The sequence below is a fragment of the Dermacentor andersoni genome, chromosome 2 (assembly GCF_023375885.2).
Source record: "Dermacentor andersoni chromosome 2, qqDerAnde1_hic_scaffold, whole genome shotgun sequence".
Taxonomy (NCBI): domain Eukaryota; kingdom Metazoa; phylum Arthropoda; class Arachnida; order Ixodida; family Ixodidae; genus Dermacentor; species Dermacentor andersoni.
In genome coordinates, this window is record NC_092815.1 from 47,248,864 (window position 1) to 47,268,763 (window position 19,900).

The following is a 19,900-nucleotide window of genomic DNA, read 5'->3' on the forward strand; positions in this document are numbered from 1 at the left end:
CCTACTGGCATATCCTACCACTTAGCTTGACCATGGCTGGAAAAAAAAATGCCATTGTGTGTGACCAAAGCGGTGGCATGGACAGGAAACCACGAGAACACGTATAGCTGTCATTGTAGAAATAATTCAACACTTCAGCAAACCGCAGAAACATCTGCTTGATAAATAGAATATTACTTTCTTACTGCTGTAGCCGGGCAAGAAGGCAGCTTCTGCGCGTTTCGTGGCGAGTAAGTTTAATCGATAAGACAGCGTCTTGCTTGGCAATGTACACACATTGCTCGCGATACGTCAGATGTGACGTCACAACGCTTGTTACATTCACTGGCTACGACACTTACAACTAGGAATATACATAATTGTCGTCTGTTTCCCACTAATGCCTGCATACATAATCGCTATCGCGCTCACCTGTCACTGTTTCCAGAATGAATTTTATCAGGAAAATTATGATGAAAATTTTCCAATGCTTCTTCCGCGTTACCACTGCATGATTGGACACTCTGACCGGTAAGCTTTCCGCTGCAATAAAAAAAAAGAAAGAAAATTGGTGCCATAAAAATGGGCTGTAAGTTATTTTAAATTAACAAGCATGGTGTCGCGCGCGCACAGGCAAACATGAACAGAACTCCTTCGACGATCGCAAACACTCGGTGTCACAACGCTGAAGTGATGAAGAGCGCAAACAGAGGGGAGGGCGATTGTTTCGTCCTACCTCGCTACAACGCGATTCCTAAGCTTGAGATTACGCGACCTCCAGGTATACTATATATAGGCACGCGGGAAGACAGCGCACGTCAAGATACCAGTCATCAGCTCACCTGCCCAGCCTTTCTACCCGCCCAAGATTGCCTCCAAGGTAGGGCACGCGGGCTGCATATGCGCTCAGCCACATGGACAGCCACGCGCAGCCACGGCCGGGCTATAGAAGAAGGAGCGTGCGCACTCCTGCCTCACCCTTCACCCCTTGCCGCGCGCTTCGCACCGCGCGCTCATTCGCAGTGATCCCTCCCAGTTTACTTCCTTCCTCCATGGCAGAAGGCGTACGAGGGGGCGCTGCAGTGCTCGTGCGATCACCTTCGAAAAAGCCAGCGATTGTGCATCACTTCGAACGGGAGAAGAGACACCGTAACCGTTGTAGCTGAAAGGATAACGCGAGAGCCATCGGGATAGGCGAGCAATGCGTGACTGTTAGTGTACACCTTAGTGTAATCTAAAGAAATAAGGGGTCATGTTCCGTACTGTATAAGGATATTTATTTACCCTATATCGCATTGTCTATGCACGTGGCCGCGCGGCCGTTACTGAGGATAGTTCATGCATTTGGCATGACGTGAGTCTAAGAAATGAATAAAAAAATATGAAAAGAACGTTTACAAAATGCGTGACTTCCAGCTGAATGCGACTGCGCAGCGGGAACAAATGCGCAGAATGTGCAGCAACGAAATCGTTCCGCATAAGTGAGCTCCGCGTGGTCTTCGATAAAATTTCGCTGGAGATATATGTAGGCTCTATTGCGCGCTTCGTCCTCGTTTGTTTGTCTTCGTCTTTTCGTGCCCGAAAATTCACCCTCTCTGGTAGCCCATTTTCCCGAGGCGAGCTAAAGAAGAAGAGGACGGAACACTGGAAGCTGCTGCGACGTGTCGAACATGCCGCTGTTCCCTTCGCGGCGGCGTCGGTCCCGCTTCGTGCTCAAAATCTCGATCGCCTTCATGATCGCCTTCACGCTGTTCGTCATCTGGAAGGACGCGTGGTACCACCACGGAAAGTCGGCGCCCTCTGCCACCCGAAAAGCGGGCGCCAGGCGCTCGCGGCGGTCCACCCAGAAGTCTGCCAACAACGCCTGGAAGTGGATGCCGACCACCGAGGGCACCGCGGTCTCCTTCTACGACGCCCTGTCGACGCCCGACGCGGTCATCGACGGCCCGGAGGACACGTCCGGCGAGGACGCCGAAGAGCGGGAGTTCATGGCTCGTTTCCGCAAGGACTGGGGACGGGACGGCCGCGGCGTGTACCTCTCGGGACCCGAGAAAGTGGCGGCCGACAAGCAGTACAGCAAGGCTGGCTTCAACGTGTACTTGAGCGACAGGATACCCTTGAACCGGACGGTGTTTGACAACCGGCCGCGCAAGTGCCTGGTGTTGACGTACCCGAAGGACCTGCCATCGGTAAGCGTGGTCATAACCTTCTACAACGAGATCCTGTCGGCGCTGCTGCGCACCGTGTACAGCGTCGTGAACCGGAGCCCGCCGCGCATCCTGCGCGAGGTCGTGCTCGTGGACGACTTCAGCGACCTGCCGGAGGTGAAGTCGCAGCTGTACCGCTTCCTGAGGCGCCACTTCCGGCCAGGCTTCATCCGCCTGCTGAGGCTGTCGCAGCGCGAGGGCCTGATCAGGGCTCGGCTGGCCGGCGCCAAGGCTGCGCTCGGCGACGTGGTCGTCTTCCTGGACTCCCACTGCGAGGTGTTCGACGGCTGGCTCGAGCCGCTGGTCACGGTCGTCAGCGACGACCCCACCACCATAGCCAGCCCAGTCATCACCATCATCAACGATCGGTCGTTCCTGCACCAGGTATACGTGAGCAGGATCTGTATATAGCAGGCGGAAAACCACTTTTGGGGAAGCTCAATGGCGGGCGCGATGTTCGGCTCGGAGCTTTGGGCTACGCACTTGCATACAACTGGAACAAGTTGATGCACACACTGCCACATCAAAATTCTTTATTGTGATTAGCGGTGTTGATACTTCACGCATTTCCTGGTATCTGTCTCTCTGTCTGTACCTTTAACTGTTTTCCCGCCAACTTGGATCACTTGCAAGGAGGATATGCACAATATTTCTGTGATATGTATCCTCCCGGGTCCTTGGGTAGACCCTGGTCTAATGCGTATACAAGCACTGGCCTGCTGCGCATAGGGAACCATATCAGAAACCAAATGTCACACCAACTTGTGAACTGGGTTTGCGCCCCTCTTCCACGAAAAAAAAATCCTTTACGATTTCTACGATGCTGGGTGGCATCGGACCCAAGCCTTATATTTGCAGGCAATCTTGTTTGAATATACGCACACGCGTTACGTGCGGATTTCACGGTGGCGCCCCTAGATGGCGCAGCGTGTCCAGAGGAAAGCGCGAGAGAGGAGCCTCGCTGCATCTATACACGCCTCGTACATGACGCGTTCGGCGCTCACAGTGCGGTGTGTCGTTGCACTGATTCAATAGTAATCGCATTAATGTCGGCATTCATCGTCAGAAGAGTTCTGCTGGAATTTTTGGTTTTCATTGCTATGCCGAGAAATAATATTTAACTGACATTAACAGAAAAAACATTTCGAGCGGTGCTGGTAAATTACGATTCTACGATATCAATAGAACATCAACATTAATGAAAAGGATCGCTCAGTGGCCTAAGCAGGAGTGATGGTCAACGGTGGGTATCACAAAATAAACAAAGAAATAAAACAAAATAAAAAACAAAAAGACAAACTACAGGTTCATAACGTGCCGGTCAAGCCGGCCTCGCACAGTTACTTCCAGTTACTTTTTTTAAGAAACCGCCGTTTTATGCATTGAAGCATAAAAGTAACTGGAACAGTTATGCATTTCGACGGACACTTTGAAAATTAATATCTCGGAACCGGTGCTGTTCAGAGAAATCATTCCAGGTGTATACGCCGTGAGATTAAAATATGTGGCGTAACGTAATTAAGAAGTTGATTAGCGTAATTACGTTAATTATGTAATTCAACAGTTTGATTTCTCGTAGAAGTAATGACCGCCTCATCGAGTAATTTAGATCAAGGGTTAGAATTGTGCTATCTGCCATAGGCAATCTTTTAAAAATTTGGTGCAGCTAAAAAAGAAAAATATCCTGCATGAGGGACTACACTCATTGCGGATATGATGAGGGAGATTATCGATAAACAGGCTGGACATCACCGTGAATTAGTGCAAGCGGTCAACATAAGATAAGGTTAAGATGACGGAGAAATATAATTTCCTATATATATGTATGCACACACACTTTCTCTAGAACTCAGTTTATCGTTGTCACGAAGCCCAACATTATAGCACGTAATCGATATTGTACTTGTCTAGTTGGCCACCTTAAACTGATGAATGCAAACGAAAGTAGCCTTGCCGATGCCGTGGGCGCGCGCCTTCTTGAAGTACGTTATAGTCCACGCCCATCGGTTACAACTTAGACAAGCAACGCTTTGTGTGGCAGCTGTGGTTGTGCTGACTTGAGAGGGCTCTAAAGTGTAGTCATAACTATCAAATCGTAACCAAATCGCGAGCGCTTGCCGTGGGCTGTGTTGACGGTTGTTGCTGTATGCTCGTTTGCTTCAGAGCGTAAATATTCTGAATATTTATCGAGGTGACCCCAGCCCTGCTTTGTTCCTCGCTTCAACTTACGTCCGTGATGGAGTTGTGTCGATGTACGAAGCTATGGAATAACAAATTGACATACCAATTCCACTTTCTAGTACATTCCAAATATTTTCCTGGTCGTTGTCCAAAATACGCACGAAGAGGACCCATACGCGCACTTATCCTCATTTCTTCTTACAAGCAAGCCAAACTTGTTTTGTATGTGTCCTTCCCTGCAAGATGCTTACGTCGGAAACGTTTTAGTCGGTATTTCTCAACATGCACAACGTGCCAAGAATTCGCGAAACCTGAAAACCCACAGCCGTTTACCTATCCATAGAAGCGTCCGAATCACCAGTATCTCCATAGGTTACACATATGCATTGGCGGTTCTAACACGTTACGTCATCCCTGCGCAAGAAACACGTGCTCGAAAGCACTGCCAGTTCTTTATTACCCTCTCTCTCTCGTCGGCTGGCACGCCGCTACGCTAGCGTACGAGTGTTTTGTAGATTCGCTCACGAATGAGTCACGCGCAAAGGAATGCGTCAGCGCTCTTAAAGAGCTTTACGAGGCTGCAAGGAAAACGGGACGGCGCCGGACGCCTCTCGCCAGCCGCCCAAGAGTTCCCTCCGGAGCTGCCTTAGCAACGGCCTCGTGAGCTACCTACTTCTCCAAGCGCACCGCTTTCGTCAACGAGCCAAATTTGCGCAGAAACTGCAAAACGCCGGGCGGCTCTTCGTGACGGAGCGCTGACGTAGTGTAGAGCGCACCAGAGGCAGGCAGTGGCGCAGCCATGGGGCGTAATCGCGATATGCGAGGAATCTGCAGAACCGACCGGCCATTCCTCCGCGTCAAAGGCCTTGTGTAAACAACTGGGCCGCCGCCAAGGCGCCGTCACTTCATCAATGAAAGAGCCTTGATCGACAAACTTCGCTCTTTCTCTCTCTCTCTCTCTCTGCAACGGCTTCCTCTTTCCTCGATCGCTGCTGCGAGCCAGTCGCAAGAACTACTCCTCCCTGATTACGTGTCCAGCTAGCGCGAAGGAAAAAAAAGAAGAAAAAGAAAGAACGAAGGGGCGGCCGTACGTATGTGGTCGACGGCACCGGGCGGCCTTCACGATGTCCGCAAGCGGCGCTCGAGTGCACGCAGGTGTCTCTGTGCCGTCGAGCTGCGAACATCTATACACACACACACACATATATATAATACAGCCGAGAGTATACAAAGTATCCGCTGTAGTCCATTTCCGGAGTTTCTGCGTATGTATCCTCCGGCCGGCGCCGAAGAAGAAGAGTTATGCACACGCCATGGCCTTGGCACTGTCCCCTGTGCCACGAGCGCTCGTTGCCGTCTTGTTCCTTTTGTTCGTTTTCCAATTCTTTTGTTTTCTTCGTCCTATTCTCCTGCGGTCGCAACTTTCCAAAGCCGAGACGCAGCGAACGGCCCAGGTGTCGTAAAATAAAGGGAGGAAGGAAAACCGCGCACGCACGCGAGCCGTATACATATGATTCAGCGTTCCGAAAAGGATTTCCATGTTTGTTGTTTCCAGCCCGCACCGACGACCGCGGAGGAGACCTCAGCGAGAGTCGTAACAATCGGCTGTCGTCAAGAGCGGTAGCCCTTTTTATTTTTACAATATTTTTCTTCTTTCTTTTTTTCCGTTGCGTGCCAGCACGCACCCTTGAATCCGAATGCATTAAAAGGCGCCTTACACGTGGGAGGTCGCCCCCAAGGGACGGGAACGCGCACGTCGCTGCCTTGGCCTCTTGCGCGCTCTGCCTTAGCCTTTCCCACGGCATTTGTTGTGCGCCGCGCCGCTTCGCTGAAAGGCGCCAGCGACGCTACCCAGAGTGCACATTATTTAAAAATTTATTTGCTTGATCGCCGCTGCCATTTCTTGTTACGGAACCCTCTACTGACAACGTCCTGTCCGTGCGTGCGTGACTCATGACTCCCATCATAATAAGTTCCGTGGTGAAAACGTCGTCGTTGAATCTTCCTATACCTGGAAAGATTAGCAAAGTGTTAGGTGACCAACGCGCTCAGTGAAAGCAGAGCAGCGTGAACTTATCTGCCTATACACGAGGGCACATCAGACAGTCTTTGCCCGTATTTTTTATTAGCCAAAATTAGGTACGTACAAGTAATTACAAATATACTTACTATTATGCGTACCTTACACTATTTTTCCGCACAATCCTCACACCGGTTCAGACATTTGTCCCATCGCAGCACTAAATTTGAGGTGCCCCTGTGGTAGAATTCGTCCGCACGCGGCCTTCCCGAACGGTCACTGTCATGTAAGTCTTCAAGGCCTTTTGGGAAGTCACAACACCACCACCTCACTCTTCTCAAAGCGAGACACCTTTCCCCATACGTGGGCTGCATTTCCCCTGTGGATTTTGATGGACGTTCGCCCGTTGCTTCATAGAAAACGAATCACACTTCGTTGTCCGTACGCCGTGGACGTGGGAAGCACAACCGCCATCAGCAACAACTGACAGCAGCGCCGTGTCGCGGAGCTAACGGTAGATAAGGCAAGGGCCAGTCCGAGAAAGGTCCACCGCATGGAATGGATATGTTGACTTCACATTTACAGTCGTAATCTGACAAAAAAAAAAAAAAAGAAAAGCCGGATTACAGGAGACGGAAGCTATGCGAGAAAACAACATATCAGGGGACGCGTACAGCCCGTTCGTGCTGCTCTGTCCAGCCAATCGGCGGCGGCCAAAATGGACAGTCAAATGTGAATACTGGCAGAATACTCCCCCTGGAGTATAGGTTGCCAAGCCTGTCGCTATATAGCGTTATGTTTGTGCCCTGGGTCGTTCATTTTGCACGAACTCACAGAGATCGAGTTGGGGCGACTGTGGACACCGCACTCCTTCCTGGATGGTGCCTGCTTCGAGCCGTATACGTTACGCATCGACTGCTTGCACAGCTGATGCTTCTTCGCGGTATCACGGCGTCCGGAAAGTACACACGGCTACTTGCTCACGAACTGACGTTAGGCCTCTCTCCGTGCCAGTGGCAGTGAATCACCATCTGCATACGGCAGCGCCTGCACCACGGGCGACTCCACGGCGGCAAAGGAATGGAACATGCGTTTCAACGCCATGTCTGACAGTTCATTTTGGCCTGTGCCGGACCATGAACGCTGGCCTGCATGCGCACCATTGCAACCGACTGCTGGGTAACGAAAACTGCTACTTTAGCAGCTTGAAGCCGTTATGTTAAACATCTCCTAAACTACCACACTATGTAATCTGCTGTACAAAGAATCTTCTTCGCCGGAAAAGCTCTCCTAGTATCTGACATCGCGGATGTGGTGTTCACATCTCCAGCCGACCGCTCATACCTCGGCACACGCAACACTATACATTGTGGGGTTCTCACCCGTGCTCTTGGGACAAAGGAACGACAACACAGTAGTGCAAACAATCACAAGGACATTTATTGCACCTTTCATAGATTGATGCCTGCTAGCCGAGTTGCTATCCACAAAACGTGCCGATGGGCGCGCGACAAATAGCGGAAGTCCGACTCACCGCGACCGGATAACAAGCGAATATATTCGCTCCATGCTGACACCAGCGCCTGGTCGTTCGCGCGTACGGTCACGCGAACGGTGGCGCGTTCGAACGATCGTGTTCGTCCATTCCGGGGTAGGCTTCGCGAGACGGTCTCGCAGAAACATGGATCGGCGCACGCGCAGAACGTCCGCGCTGCTTTCCGAGCCCGAGCCGAAGAGGAAGAGCCTTCTCCTTTTTGCGCCCAAGTAACCCCGCCGTTAGGTGGCGCTAGCAGAGCAACACTCGCGCCATCTCTCGTACTACCCTGCAAGCATACCGATCGCCGCAGTAAAGCCACGCGGCGAAGCCGGATTACAGGAGACGGAAGCTATGCGAGAAAACAACATATCAGGGGACGCGTACGAGTCGCGCATCCCCACAACGTATACATATATGTCGTGTCGCGTGTGGCTGTATCTCTCCATATACCATTAAACATTTTCTCTCTTTCTGTCGTACGTGCATTGTGTCCAAGCCGTTACACATTGAAGCTCTCACACCGAAAGTAAAGTACTAAATAAATAAATTGGACAATTGCTGTGAAACTATTAGCATGCTTGTGACTTGAGTAACACAAGCATGTATGTAAGAACGCAGCAGGTGTATGCGATAAAGCGTGCGCCAGAACGCAGATTTCATCACTGGGAGGCGCTTGTGCGTACGATGGTGTGACCATATATACTACACGCAGGGCGGAGGGGAGTTCTTCCTGCAGCTGGGCAGCTTCCAGTGGGACGGCGACTTCACGTGGATCATTCCGCCGCCGGGCTGGCGCCGCCCGGACCCGACCCAACCGATGCGCAGCCCGACCATCGCGGGCGGCCTGTTCGCCGTGGACAGGCGCTACTTCTTCCAGATGGGCGGCTACGACCCCGGCATGAACGGGTGGGGAGGCGAGAACCTCGAGCTCTCCTTCCGCATCTGGATGTGCGGCGGCCGTCTCGTAGTCGTGCCCTGCTCGCAGGCGAGTTCCGCTGCGGTGTATAGCGTGTAACCGCAGAGTCGAAACGGCTCGACTTCTCGAACGTTTGATGTAGAGTGCACGGGCATAACGAAATTAGGAAGGGTAAATATAACTCATGCCAATACAAGCATGTAACTTATACACGCATATAACGAATATTTGATATAACGAAGTAAATTTAAGCTTGCCAGGCCAAGTTGTCTGAGAAAGAAGGCGGAGTTGTGGGCGAAAATTTTCCTCTGAGGAATGCCGCTGAAACCAACGTTACGACAAAGAAGACATAAGGCGACGGCGGCAGCCGAACTTGTCAACGTCAGCGCTCTGACGAAGACAAGTTCCACTGCTGCCGCATGAAGCAGGATTATTATTATTGTTGTTGTTGTTGTTATTGGCTGATAGGGTGTTATACGAAGCGGCTAGACCGCTTCCAAAAGCGCTGGGATGCAAAGCTGGTGGCAGCGTTAACTGGTCAGCGGTAGAGGAAAGCAAGAGGCTTTAGGAGTATTGGGGAATAAAAAGCAGGGAAGAGAGCCAGGGTCCTTATAGGTATCGGCAACTTTATAACATAGAGGCGCAGGTTTTAATGAGGAAATATAAAGTGAAGCACACAAATGCGCGATGCTAGACTGCAATATACTTACTAAAAACTTATTAGCTCAAGCAGGTTAGATGACTGACGCCTCTCCCTCCGCCTCCCCACCCCTTCTTCTTTTAATGGCTACGCCACTAGAAATCATCAAATTAGAAAGCTTACTGCGGTATGTTTTTGGGCACATAAACAAACAATTAAATTCAATCGCCACCCTGTCAATTCTTCGACTTGCTCGCGGCGTGCACCATACCATGGCTGTTCCTGCGCTAGTCCTGGCCAGAGCGTCGCCTGAAATTTCACGCTGTTTCATCGGGCGGCGCGCCGACTGGCGCCACGGAGCCTAAACGACACCTGCGAGATATCTTTTTTCGCAGACGGTATTCGCATCCCGCGACTGATGCTGCAGCAGCAGCAGCAGCAGACGGCGATCGCGCCTGTCTCGTGTGTCTGGCAAAAGAACTGAGAGGCGTCATGCTCACAGAAAATGGGAGCGGGCGCAAACTAAACAGCGACGGAGAAGCACTCGAAATTTATAAGTCGACCAAGGTGGTTCGCGTTGACACCTCGCTGCTCTCTACACCCCTGTGCCAAAAAAAGAAAAAAAAAGCACAATTTCCTTGCACGAGAACAAAACCAACATAATGCCACCAGGTGCGCCGCCAGTGATAAACAACGGTTGAACAAGGAATGTTGCTGGAGCAACAAAAAGGGGAATTGTCTTCGTCAGGACAGCAACTTCGCCACTATTTCCAGCTGCCCGGATGAAGACAACTCCCTTTGTCGAAACGCTGGCTACAACGAAATTCTTTGTTCTGCCCTCATTATTCACATCAATTCTCCATCTTCCTCTGTTTTGTCTGATAATTATGACAGATGTGAGACATATTCATTGCGTTTACTCGGTGGGCGGCGATCCAAGTGGTTCTTGGTAAAATGTACCGTGCGCACAAGTCGAGTTTAAGCTGCAATGAAAGCGATGGAGAATACTTGAAAGGGCGCATGTTACGCGGAGGAGCTATAGACATTGATTACCTGTAGCAAGGACCGACGAAACCGAAATGGAACAGCGCGAGTGCGTTTCCGATCCGTTGCCCCGAGAGGATATGGTCAATCGAAGGTGGCACAAGCTATTAAGTTCAGTTATATTCCCCCCGCGCTGTTAAGAGTGCAAAAGTAGTGGGACAAAGTAGGCCATTTGCCTTCCCCCACTTTTGAAAGCAGACATTGTCGCCTGCACACAGGCAAATACAACAAAACAACAGCTGAGGCCAAGTTTTCTTTCAGAATAGCGTCGTGATCGAACACTTCAGTTCGGGTTTCAGGTAGAACTAGGGCGGAAGCGTGGTATTTGACCTCTGTGAAGCTCGGCTAATTGTCATCCCCGTTTTAACAACACGCGGCCAAGCGCGTTGCGACGAATTCAGGTATCCTGTCACAACCGTTGAGAACCAGGATCATTTAGGGGTAATCTTTAAATTAAGCGTCTTTTCGTGCTGTGAAAGCTAGGTTATTTTTGTTATTTTGAATCGTGCTGTATTTGTAACCTTGCAATCTGAACGTACATGCCGAATATCAGCTATCATCCGTTATACTAACATATCAGTAAGGTAAAAGCCCTCTACACCTTGCTGGTAAATTCATCTGTTTATTCGTCACCTGCACGGACATTAGACAAGCACGTAGCATCTAGGTAAATGATTTACTTCACGTCAGCTTATATAGTTCAAAAACGCATGCTTTATTTAAAATCTATTTGACAGCTTTAGCGTTAACTCTAGCGTCATTTTTGGCTCAATTCAGCGAGAAGCTTGAAAATATTTTGGGAACACTGTCTGTAATAGTTCATGTGTAATTTATAATGCGATCTGTCCATGACAATTAAAGTCATGACAGTATATATATATATATATATATATATATATATATATATATATATATATATATATATATATATATATATATATATATATATATATATATATATATATATATATATATATATATATATATATCTGTGAAGGAAGGAAACCGAGGGCCCTATTTTTCTTAGTCATATAAGAAACCAACAAACAAGTACAGCATAGGGGAAATTATCCGTAGTTCTTAAGTGAATAAAAAACAAATTGTAAATAAATGGAAATGAAAGTAGGTGAAAAAACAACTGGCCGCAGGTGGGATACGAACCCACGTCTTCGCATTAGGCGCGCGATGCTTTTACCAAATGAGGTACTGCGGCGCCGTTTTCACATCTGGTTTCTGGGGTATTTATATTTATCTACTAGAACTATAACCCTGAATTAGTCAGCGCCAACACTCACGGACTTAGCGGCAGAGGTGGAGCATCGTTCCTGCCGCAGCCGTCACGTCCACGTGACGTGAAGTTTTTGTGTGAAAGCAACTGGTCAATAAACCCACCCTAGCAGATAAACATAAATGCCTCAGAAAGTGGATGGGAAAACGGTGCCGCGGTAGCTCATTTGGTAAGAGCATCGCGAAGACGTGGGTTCGTAGCCCACCTGCGGCCAGTTGTTTTGAAGCGAAGCTGTTATCCTCTGGTTGGTCGGGATTTTTCGGTCTGTGTGCTCACCCAATAAACAGTGCCACAATCAAGCTGTCGCGGCCACTCACAGACCGCGACCTGCAGCTGGAAATAGTGCTTGTGAGTGAGTTTACGCGTAAGAGAATTATTTTCTCGTATATTCGAATTACAATCCGATGCCATGAGGTGTGCAGGTTTTGTATAAGTCGTACGTTACGAATTTCCTGACGCATTTTACCTTGAGAAATTCCGTTAGTGCAATTCTGACTTGCGCTAGGCCGAAGGCCTAGAAGGATGAGGATGTATGCTGCACTTCCGCACACTTGCGTGCGCACGTGCCGAATGTGTGCACACAATGTATCTGTCCTTGACGCGTGGCCGCTCTGCACGTTGCATCTGTCACACAGCGTGTGCTGCGACCGTAATCGACGTTTATGGCAAACTCTCTCCAAAAACAGTGCCGCCACCTAGCGCTCGAGGCCACTCAGGCAGACCTCAAACGGCAGCTGGACAAGGGCTTTGAATTTCAGTTTCCGCGTAACATAATTATGTTTTCTCGTATATTATTATTACAGTCCGAAGCTATCATGCCTGCAGCTTGTGTGCAAGTCGTACTTTACGCATTTCTCTGACGCGATTTACTTCTAAACATTGAGTTAGTTCAGTAAGGCCCTTGCTCTTGGCGGAGGGCCTATAGAAGAATGAGGATGTATGCTGCACTTTCGCTCACGTGCGTGCGCACGTGACGTACGTCGCTTGTGGTGACGTTGCTTGTGTAACGTCTTCCAACGTCGGTTGGGGTGGTGGTACTTGTCTAACGTCGGCAACAGCTTCACTGTATGTCCACTTTCACGGGGTGGAATGGAGGCGGCGTTTCTTTCATCCACTTTCATTCTCATTTATTTATCTTTTTTTTTCATTCAGTTAAGAACTACGGATAATTTACCCTATGCTGTCCTTCGTATCATTGTTTGTTGGCTACTTATAATATATATATATATATATATATATATATATATTTGGAGCGAGAGAGAGAACAGGGATGGAAGCTTGCCCCCCCCCCCTCCCCCCTCTCGAAATATAGCTGGTACGTCACTGCGTAGGACTTCCGAATATCTGGCAGCAGGGCCGAAAAGGCGAGCTCCCAATGACGTGAATGGGCTGGGAAGGTCCCACGAAAGGGGCCGAATGGTGGCCAAGATAGCCTCGGCCACATCAAGCGCAGCTTCCGACCAATTGCTGCTCGTGATCAGCGACGGTTTCGTCTATAGTATGGTGGGCTTGCGAGCGAGTTGCTTTTAGATTCTTTCTGAATTAAATTTTTCGAGGTACATCAGAGCTGCGTGGTCACGCGTGAACGGCCCCGACCGTTTTCTCTCTCTCTCTCCCTTCTACTGTCCTGCTAAGGTGGGCCACGTGTTCCGGTCTCTGCGTCCTTACACGATCCCCAACGAGAAGGACAGCCACGCGCGCAACACCAAGCGTGCGGCCGAGGTGTGGATGGACGATTACCGGTACATCTTCTACGAGAATAAGCCCATCTTCAACGAGCTGGACGCGGGGGACCTGACGGAGCGCAAGAAGCTGCGCGAAGACCTCAACTGCCACAACTTCCGCTGGTACCTCGAGCACATCTATCCCGGGGAAGTGCCGCCGATACCGGAAATTCCGCCGGAGGGTTATGACGGCGGCGAGGACACCGTCGAGCACTAAGTGTGGGCACACGTTGCCACCTCCAGGCCTTCTGGTCAATCAAAGACTGGCGCGGTCAAGCTACACCGTCTCCAAAGCCCTGCCTATAGACGGCACTTGGCCTCGGCGCCCCTACTGTGACAACTCGATGCCGCCGTGTAGGTTGCCTGATTGTTTGTTAATGAATGGCTGCATTAAAAGAGAGAGAGAGAGATAATGTCGTGAGGTGAACATTTGGGTTAACTGCGTGGTTTGGGGAGGGGGTGACCTTGAGCGACTTAAGCGTAAGAAAATAAGCGCTGTGTAGGGAACCCAAAACACTGCTTAAAACTCCTCTATTACGAGAAAAGCAAATTTACAGTTACACATGGCAAGCACACCTTTCAGCTAGCAAGGCTCTTCGAGGAAACTAGCTTTCCTGTCTGACAACGGCAGTTAAGACACTGACACGCTCCCTTCCTCTCTAATCGCCATTACTGCTTTGGTACACATGTTCTTGCTGCGCGCTAGGACTGGGCACATAAGCACCACAAGTCCTAAACTAGAACTGTCAATGAATACCTGCTTTGAGCAGTATAACTTGAGTCACAGTGGAGGAAGGACGCGTAGGGAGCGGGCTCTTATGCGTTTAGGAATATAAGATTGCCTCGAAATCAAGGCCGGTAAAGGCACAGTAAAGCGCAATCCTTTAACCATGTGCTAACCATCTTCCCCATGCTAGTCGAACGATCTCAACACTCGAGTTCCCTTCGGTAATTTCACTAGGAAACGCAGCGGCCGAAATAGCGAGACCGTCTCTCCGAGAGCTTTGCGCCGTACGAATTTACCTAGGAGGCAATGTATATCACTTTTCAATAAGCGTAAGCGTATATAGTAGGTGACAACATAAAAAAAATCGCAGTTTCACCCAAAGGTGAGGCATCGATTACGATAGCAAATAGACAGTTATACGTAAGGGTGGTAGATTTAGCGGCGGTGTTAACTCTGAAACCTTTTTATTAAATTAAAAAGCATAGTGTCACGCGCGCACAGGCAAACAACAACAACACCTCACTCGCTGTCGAAGTGCAGGCGTGAGGAAGAGCAGCAGAAGCAGCTAGTGAATTGACCTTTGTGCTGTCTCTCTTCAACGTGAACTAAGCGGTGGGAACACAGCGCACACGAAGCTATCAGCCCTCGGTGCACCGTGACTTTGCACCCTTCGCAGATTACTTTCAAGATTAGGGTATCGCGGCCGCGCTCAGCCGCGCCATACGCAGCCACCGCCGCCGGAGTAGAAGCAAGTCTTAATTGGTAGCAAGTCTTGAGGGCAACGCAAATAACAGTGGACTAAGTCCTTGCAGTCATTTTTCTAGTTTGAGACGACAGCAAGAAGATATAGATCAGCCCCTCGTGCATCACCGCGTCGTCGACAAGGGAGTCCACGCCTGCGCGAAAAAAGTGACAGAGGTCCGCCTGACGTATACCTGTGCACCCAGCAGCTGCGTCTTCCTGCACACCGTCGCGACTCCAGTAGGGAACGCAGGTAGGTCTGGCATAGTGCAGCGCTATATTTCTGAGCAGTTTAGCTCAGGAGACCCAAGACGCGAAACATATCTTTTTGTTCACTGCCGCACATCGTCGATACTGGCGCATTGACTGGACTTTCGTACATGACTTGTGTAGTGCGGATAGCTGAAGCTGATTTCTCTAAGGGTAAATCTGCGCCTTCGTGCTTACTCCAGGGGTCGCAAGGAGTATAATTACAGGTGACTCGGATGAAGCGATTGATTGGCCGGTCTAATGGTAGCTTGACAGCCTTATATTAACATTGCCAAAATTATTTTCATGGTTGCTGAGACATATATACTACCCAGTAAAGTTGCCCACTCTGTAGAGGACGACGTCGGGGCATAGAGACCAGGGGGGGGTAGAGGTGTCGGCTTACGGCGAATGCCGTTGTTTGTGCCAGCAGCCGCCAGTCTGTACATGTAGCAAGGTCGCACATAATTTTTTAATCCTACCTTACCGCGATTTACAACGAGGAAAGTGTAATTGCCTGACTAACATGGTTGCCAATACAGATTGAGGTGCGGTGAACGGCTAGGGCCTACAGCGGCACTGGAAGCACGACAAAAACAAAACCATATTTTTATGACAATGCAACAAAAGACAAAGTCATGAATTTGTAACCGAGCTGCCAGGAATTGTAAAGAAAATCTGGTTTGATTATTGTTATGGCAGTAGAAAAAAGCAAAACTAGGGACATTTAGCTTTCGCGACTGGGTCAAGTCAGGTCGCGGGACATTTACTCAAAAGCTGAGGCTGTCCCTCTAAATTCGAGGCGGTTGGCAAATCTACTCCCCAATACCGGACAGGCCTATTTTCTTCTTTTGTTATACTTCGTATGGGTCCAAGGTTTCTCGAATTGCCTTCTCATGCGTGAAACCGCCGGCTTTACTCGCGTCAGTCTATCGATCATGCTACTGTTGAATTCGTGAATCCGGTGTATAGACTCGCAGATTCTCCTAGACATTCATTTTGCGCGATCTCAACACAGCGGTGTTCCCCACGGAGCCAATTGGACCTCCATAACCCCGGCCATGAGCGAACGGGGACCGCAGTCGGCGATGATGGAGGAATGTGTCGGGACCTGATGTGAGGGCGCCCCTGCCGATGTCATCCACCCCTGGCGCGCAACACAAGCGACACGCGCGCGAGTACGACATCGCCGAAGCAGCATCAAAAGCAGTGGCCGCCGCGCGTGTTGCTAATTGGACGCGCTGACGTGATGGCAGTGTACGGGGCCGACCGCGACTCGGCGGCGCCTGTCCAGCGATGCGAGCAGGGAAAGGGGGAGGGAGAAATGTCAGACACGTCGCGCGTGCTCTAAGCTGCGCGCGTGCGCGTATGGCCTGTTTATCTGTTGACGACGACGAGGAGGAGGAGGAGGAGGAGGAGGAAGACTCGCTGTCCGCGTGGACTGCTAGTGCGTCTGGGGCGTCAAGCGGCACGCACAAAAGGCATCCATCGTGGTCCCGTTATCATCGCAGGACAGACATACGCCCTCAACTCCCCCCTCTCTTTCTACTGCCCCCCTCTTCCGCTCGATAATCGGCGGCAAAGGTGCCGCCGCCAAACGCGACACGAGTGCGGGTGAACGCGTGGCTCGAGTCGCTGGACGCAGCGCGTGCAGGCAACGCGAGCAGCTGATATTCCGACTCTACGAGAATAACTCTGTCAACCTAAAACCGTGCAGTATTAACGGAGCCGTGAGCTCCCATTGCAGTTATAACCATGGCCCCTCAATTCACAAATTTGTCTGCGGCTGGCTGCTACCTTGTATGCACAGATGTTAGCTGTCGTGCACGGGTTCAGCGCACGGATTCAGACTAATCATGAAACGTTTTTTTTTTATGTGCTATTACTGCTCTGCAAGTTTCGCCGCTGATTGGATGACTTCAGCTGCGCCTTTCACAGCGCTGCAGCATGACATTAATTAGACCGAAGGTAATCTTGGCGCTCTGTAGTGAGTGTGCAAACTTCTGGCTCTGCAACAGGGAGATATGGGGTCCACTCCTCTGCATTTATCGATGCAGTGTAGCGGTGGCTGCAGCATTCCTTATTCGGCATCAAGGAGTAGTCGCACGCTGGCTTCAGCGATGGTGGCACTGCCATGACGTAGCACTGCCGGAAAGCCGACGCCCAGCGAGGAGACAAGCGATAGGTGAACTAAGCTGAATGCAGCGGGAGCGAAAGCGCCTATAATTTGGAAGCGTACACTGACGACATGCTTTTTGCGTCGGCGACATGATAGTCGCTGACACAAATTACGTAATGTCGGAAACCGGGCCATCAAGTCTGCTGCGTTCAACCAAGGCGAGGCCGAGGGCGCGCCGGACGTACGTGCGGCCACTTCGGTCGTGCAACGCCTCGCCGCCCTTCCATAAAAGCCAGCCAAGGTTGTCAGGTCCAAAAAGTGAAAGGTGGCCAAGACATCTCGAAAGGTAACAAAAGAAGTAGCCGTTTCATTCCAGGTACCTAAAGGGTAGCCAGAAATGTCCCGAAGCTGCTGACGTGGGAGATCATGTAAGGCAAAACATTGCTGGGGACCGAGCACGAAACTGCTGCATTTGGAACAGTTCGTTTTAGCGCTTCTGGATTTGTTTAAAAACGTCTTTTGCGACACTCTGCTCGCTCTCTTCTAGCTGGAATATGCAGCCGAAAAAGTCCATTCACTAGGAAACCTTCTGGCTCAGTCCGTGGCACGTCTCCTTTTATATAAGACGGTTAAAATACAGCACACGGGACAGAACGCTAGCGTTCTGTCCTGTCTGCTTATCGCTGCTGTCAGTTGTCTTTTTTGCGCTGGTTAATGATGTCTCAAGTTACCTTTTGTTCATTTCTCAGAAAACTACAACGTGAAAACGCCAGTTTTGTTACAGGACAAATAAAAGCCGTCGCTCCCCGTGGTCCCCAATTAAACTGAGTGAAGGGACATGAACATATCGATATGTGACTACAAAAACTATTGGAATGAACTTTTTTCTTAAGGTATACGAAATCCTGAGCAGGTAATGTTCGCTTAGAAGGTTGAGTTATAAGGCACAGGATTACGTTGAATAATGACTACATGCAGGAGAGTAGTCGCTATACCTTCAATATTCAATACGGTTTGTTATTGGTGGCCTTTCAATAAATAAATAAATAAATAAATAAATAAATAAATAAATAAATAAATAAATAAAAAGGAAACGGTCGTTGGACATTGTTTGTGCGAAACGAGACGTAGTACAAATTGTGCCTTTTGAGCGTGATATTTGAGGTTGCTTGTTTGCAGTCCTTTTCAGCTAATCTCTCAGCAACGCCAGCCTTAAAACGTAGCCGAACCTGACAACCCTGAGAATAGCCAGCCCTGCGTACACGCCTGACGAGGCAACGGCAATGCCACGGTGAATGTTCGGGTTTCGTGTTGCGGGACTCGATCGCTGGCGGCTCCGGAGGGCTCGCGTTCTCGGCGCCACCTGCCCCCGGAGCCGAGAGGTTTCTTCCGAGGGCGTTCATGCTCAGTGCAGAGCACAACAACTGGCAGCGTGCAGCAGTGCACCCGTGCTGTGCGCCTCGAACGGATCTCCAGACAAGATGACCACTCTGGGAGCGCACCCCGCAGCTTCGAGCGACGGCCTGCGGCTGCAGGCTCCCTCGGAGATGTGGAACCAACCCTGCGGGCGGACCACTCGGCTTTCCGGTAGAGCGGAGCACGGCAATTTGTTTCGACGCTAATGTGAACAGCAGGGTTAGAGAAAGTATATCACCATGTACTCGGACTGAATCGGAAGACTAGTAATTAAATACCAATGTAGAGAGAGAGAGCGAGAGAGCGAGAGAGAGAGAATTTATTTGAAAGAAGGTAGAGAGGTCAGCCTGAGCTAACGCGCTCTAGCCTGCTACTCTGCACAGGGGGAGAGGGAACGTGGACATAAAGGTATGATGAGGGATGACGACGACATAGAAATAGGGATGCTTAACGGTGAAAGCAAGTTCAACATTCTGATAACTGAATGAACGAGCTTTCTGAAGACTAATGTAATAATGCCCACAGATTGTCTGACGCTCTCCATCAACGTACCTGCCGGCAGATGAAACGAAGTAGAAACATAAGTTCGTTTTTTAAAGGAACGTCGCATGCCCCCATAATAAGCCTCAGTACACGAAGGCATAGGGCGACGTGCGGCCACACTTTCGCGACATTTCTCAGAAACGTGGCGACGAGCTAGAAAGAGGCACGACATCTCGTAAACATCTTGCAACAGAGGCTGAAATAGTTAACGATGCCACGCCCACAAGTGATAAGGACACAATGAAAGTGTGACTCGTGCAAAGGCTATATAGGACGAGATATACCTATCTGCGTGGCTCCGCATGTAAAAAAAGAAAAAGAAAGGAAACACGGGCCAGTAGCTTGCACGGCAACCAACGTCGCGGGAACGTCTGCCGGCCGGCGTCGCGTTGGCGGCAACCGCACGCTACGCAGCTGCACCACGACGTTGACAAACGCTATAGACAGTGCAGCTGGGGCCGCTGCTTTTCTCGCGGTAAAGGACGAAACAAATAGGCACCGTCCCAACCCAGTTGCTCTATGAGCTGCCGTGTATGGAATCTAGCGGCTGCAGTTGAAGCAATGCTTGA

The 19,900-nt window shown here is 50.0% G+C and overlaps 1 protein-coding gene across 1 annotated transcript; it reads left to right on the plus strand.

Annotated features, from left to right (window-relative positions):
* The first annotated feature begins 1,561 nt into the window (after positions 1-1,561).
* LOC126542620 (polypeptide N-acetylgalactosaminyltransferase 5-like) lies at positions 1,562-13,942 on the plus strand. Its single transcript, XM_072286399.1, has 3 exons — positions 1,562-2,570; positions 8,637-8,909; positions 13,448-13,942. Exons 1-3 carry the CDS (start codon positions 1,650-1,652, stop codon positions 13,751-13,753), a joined length of 1,500 nt encoding a protein of 499 aa, XP_072142500.1. The 5' UTR covers positions 1,562-1,649; the 3' UTR covers positions 13,754-13,942.
* Positions 13,943-19,900: the final 5,958 nt, after the last annotated feature.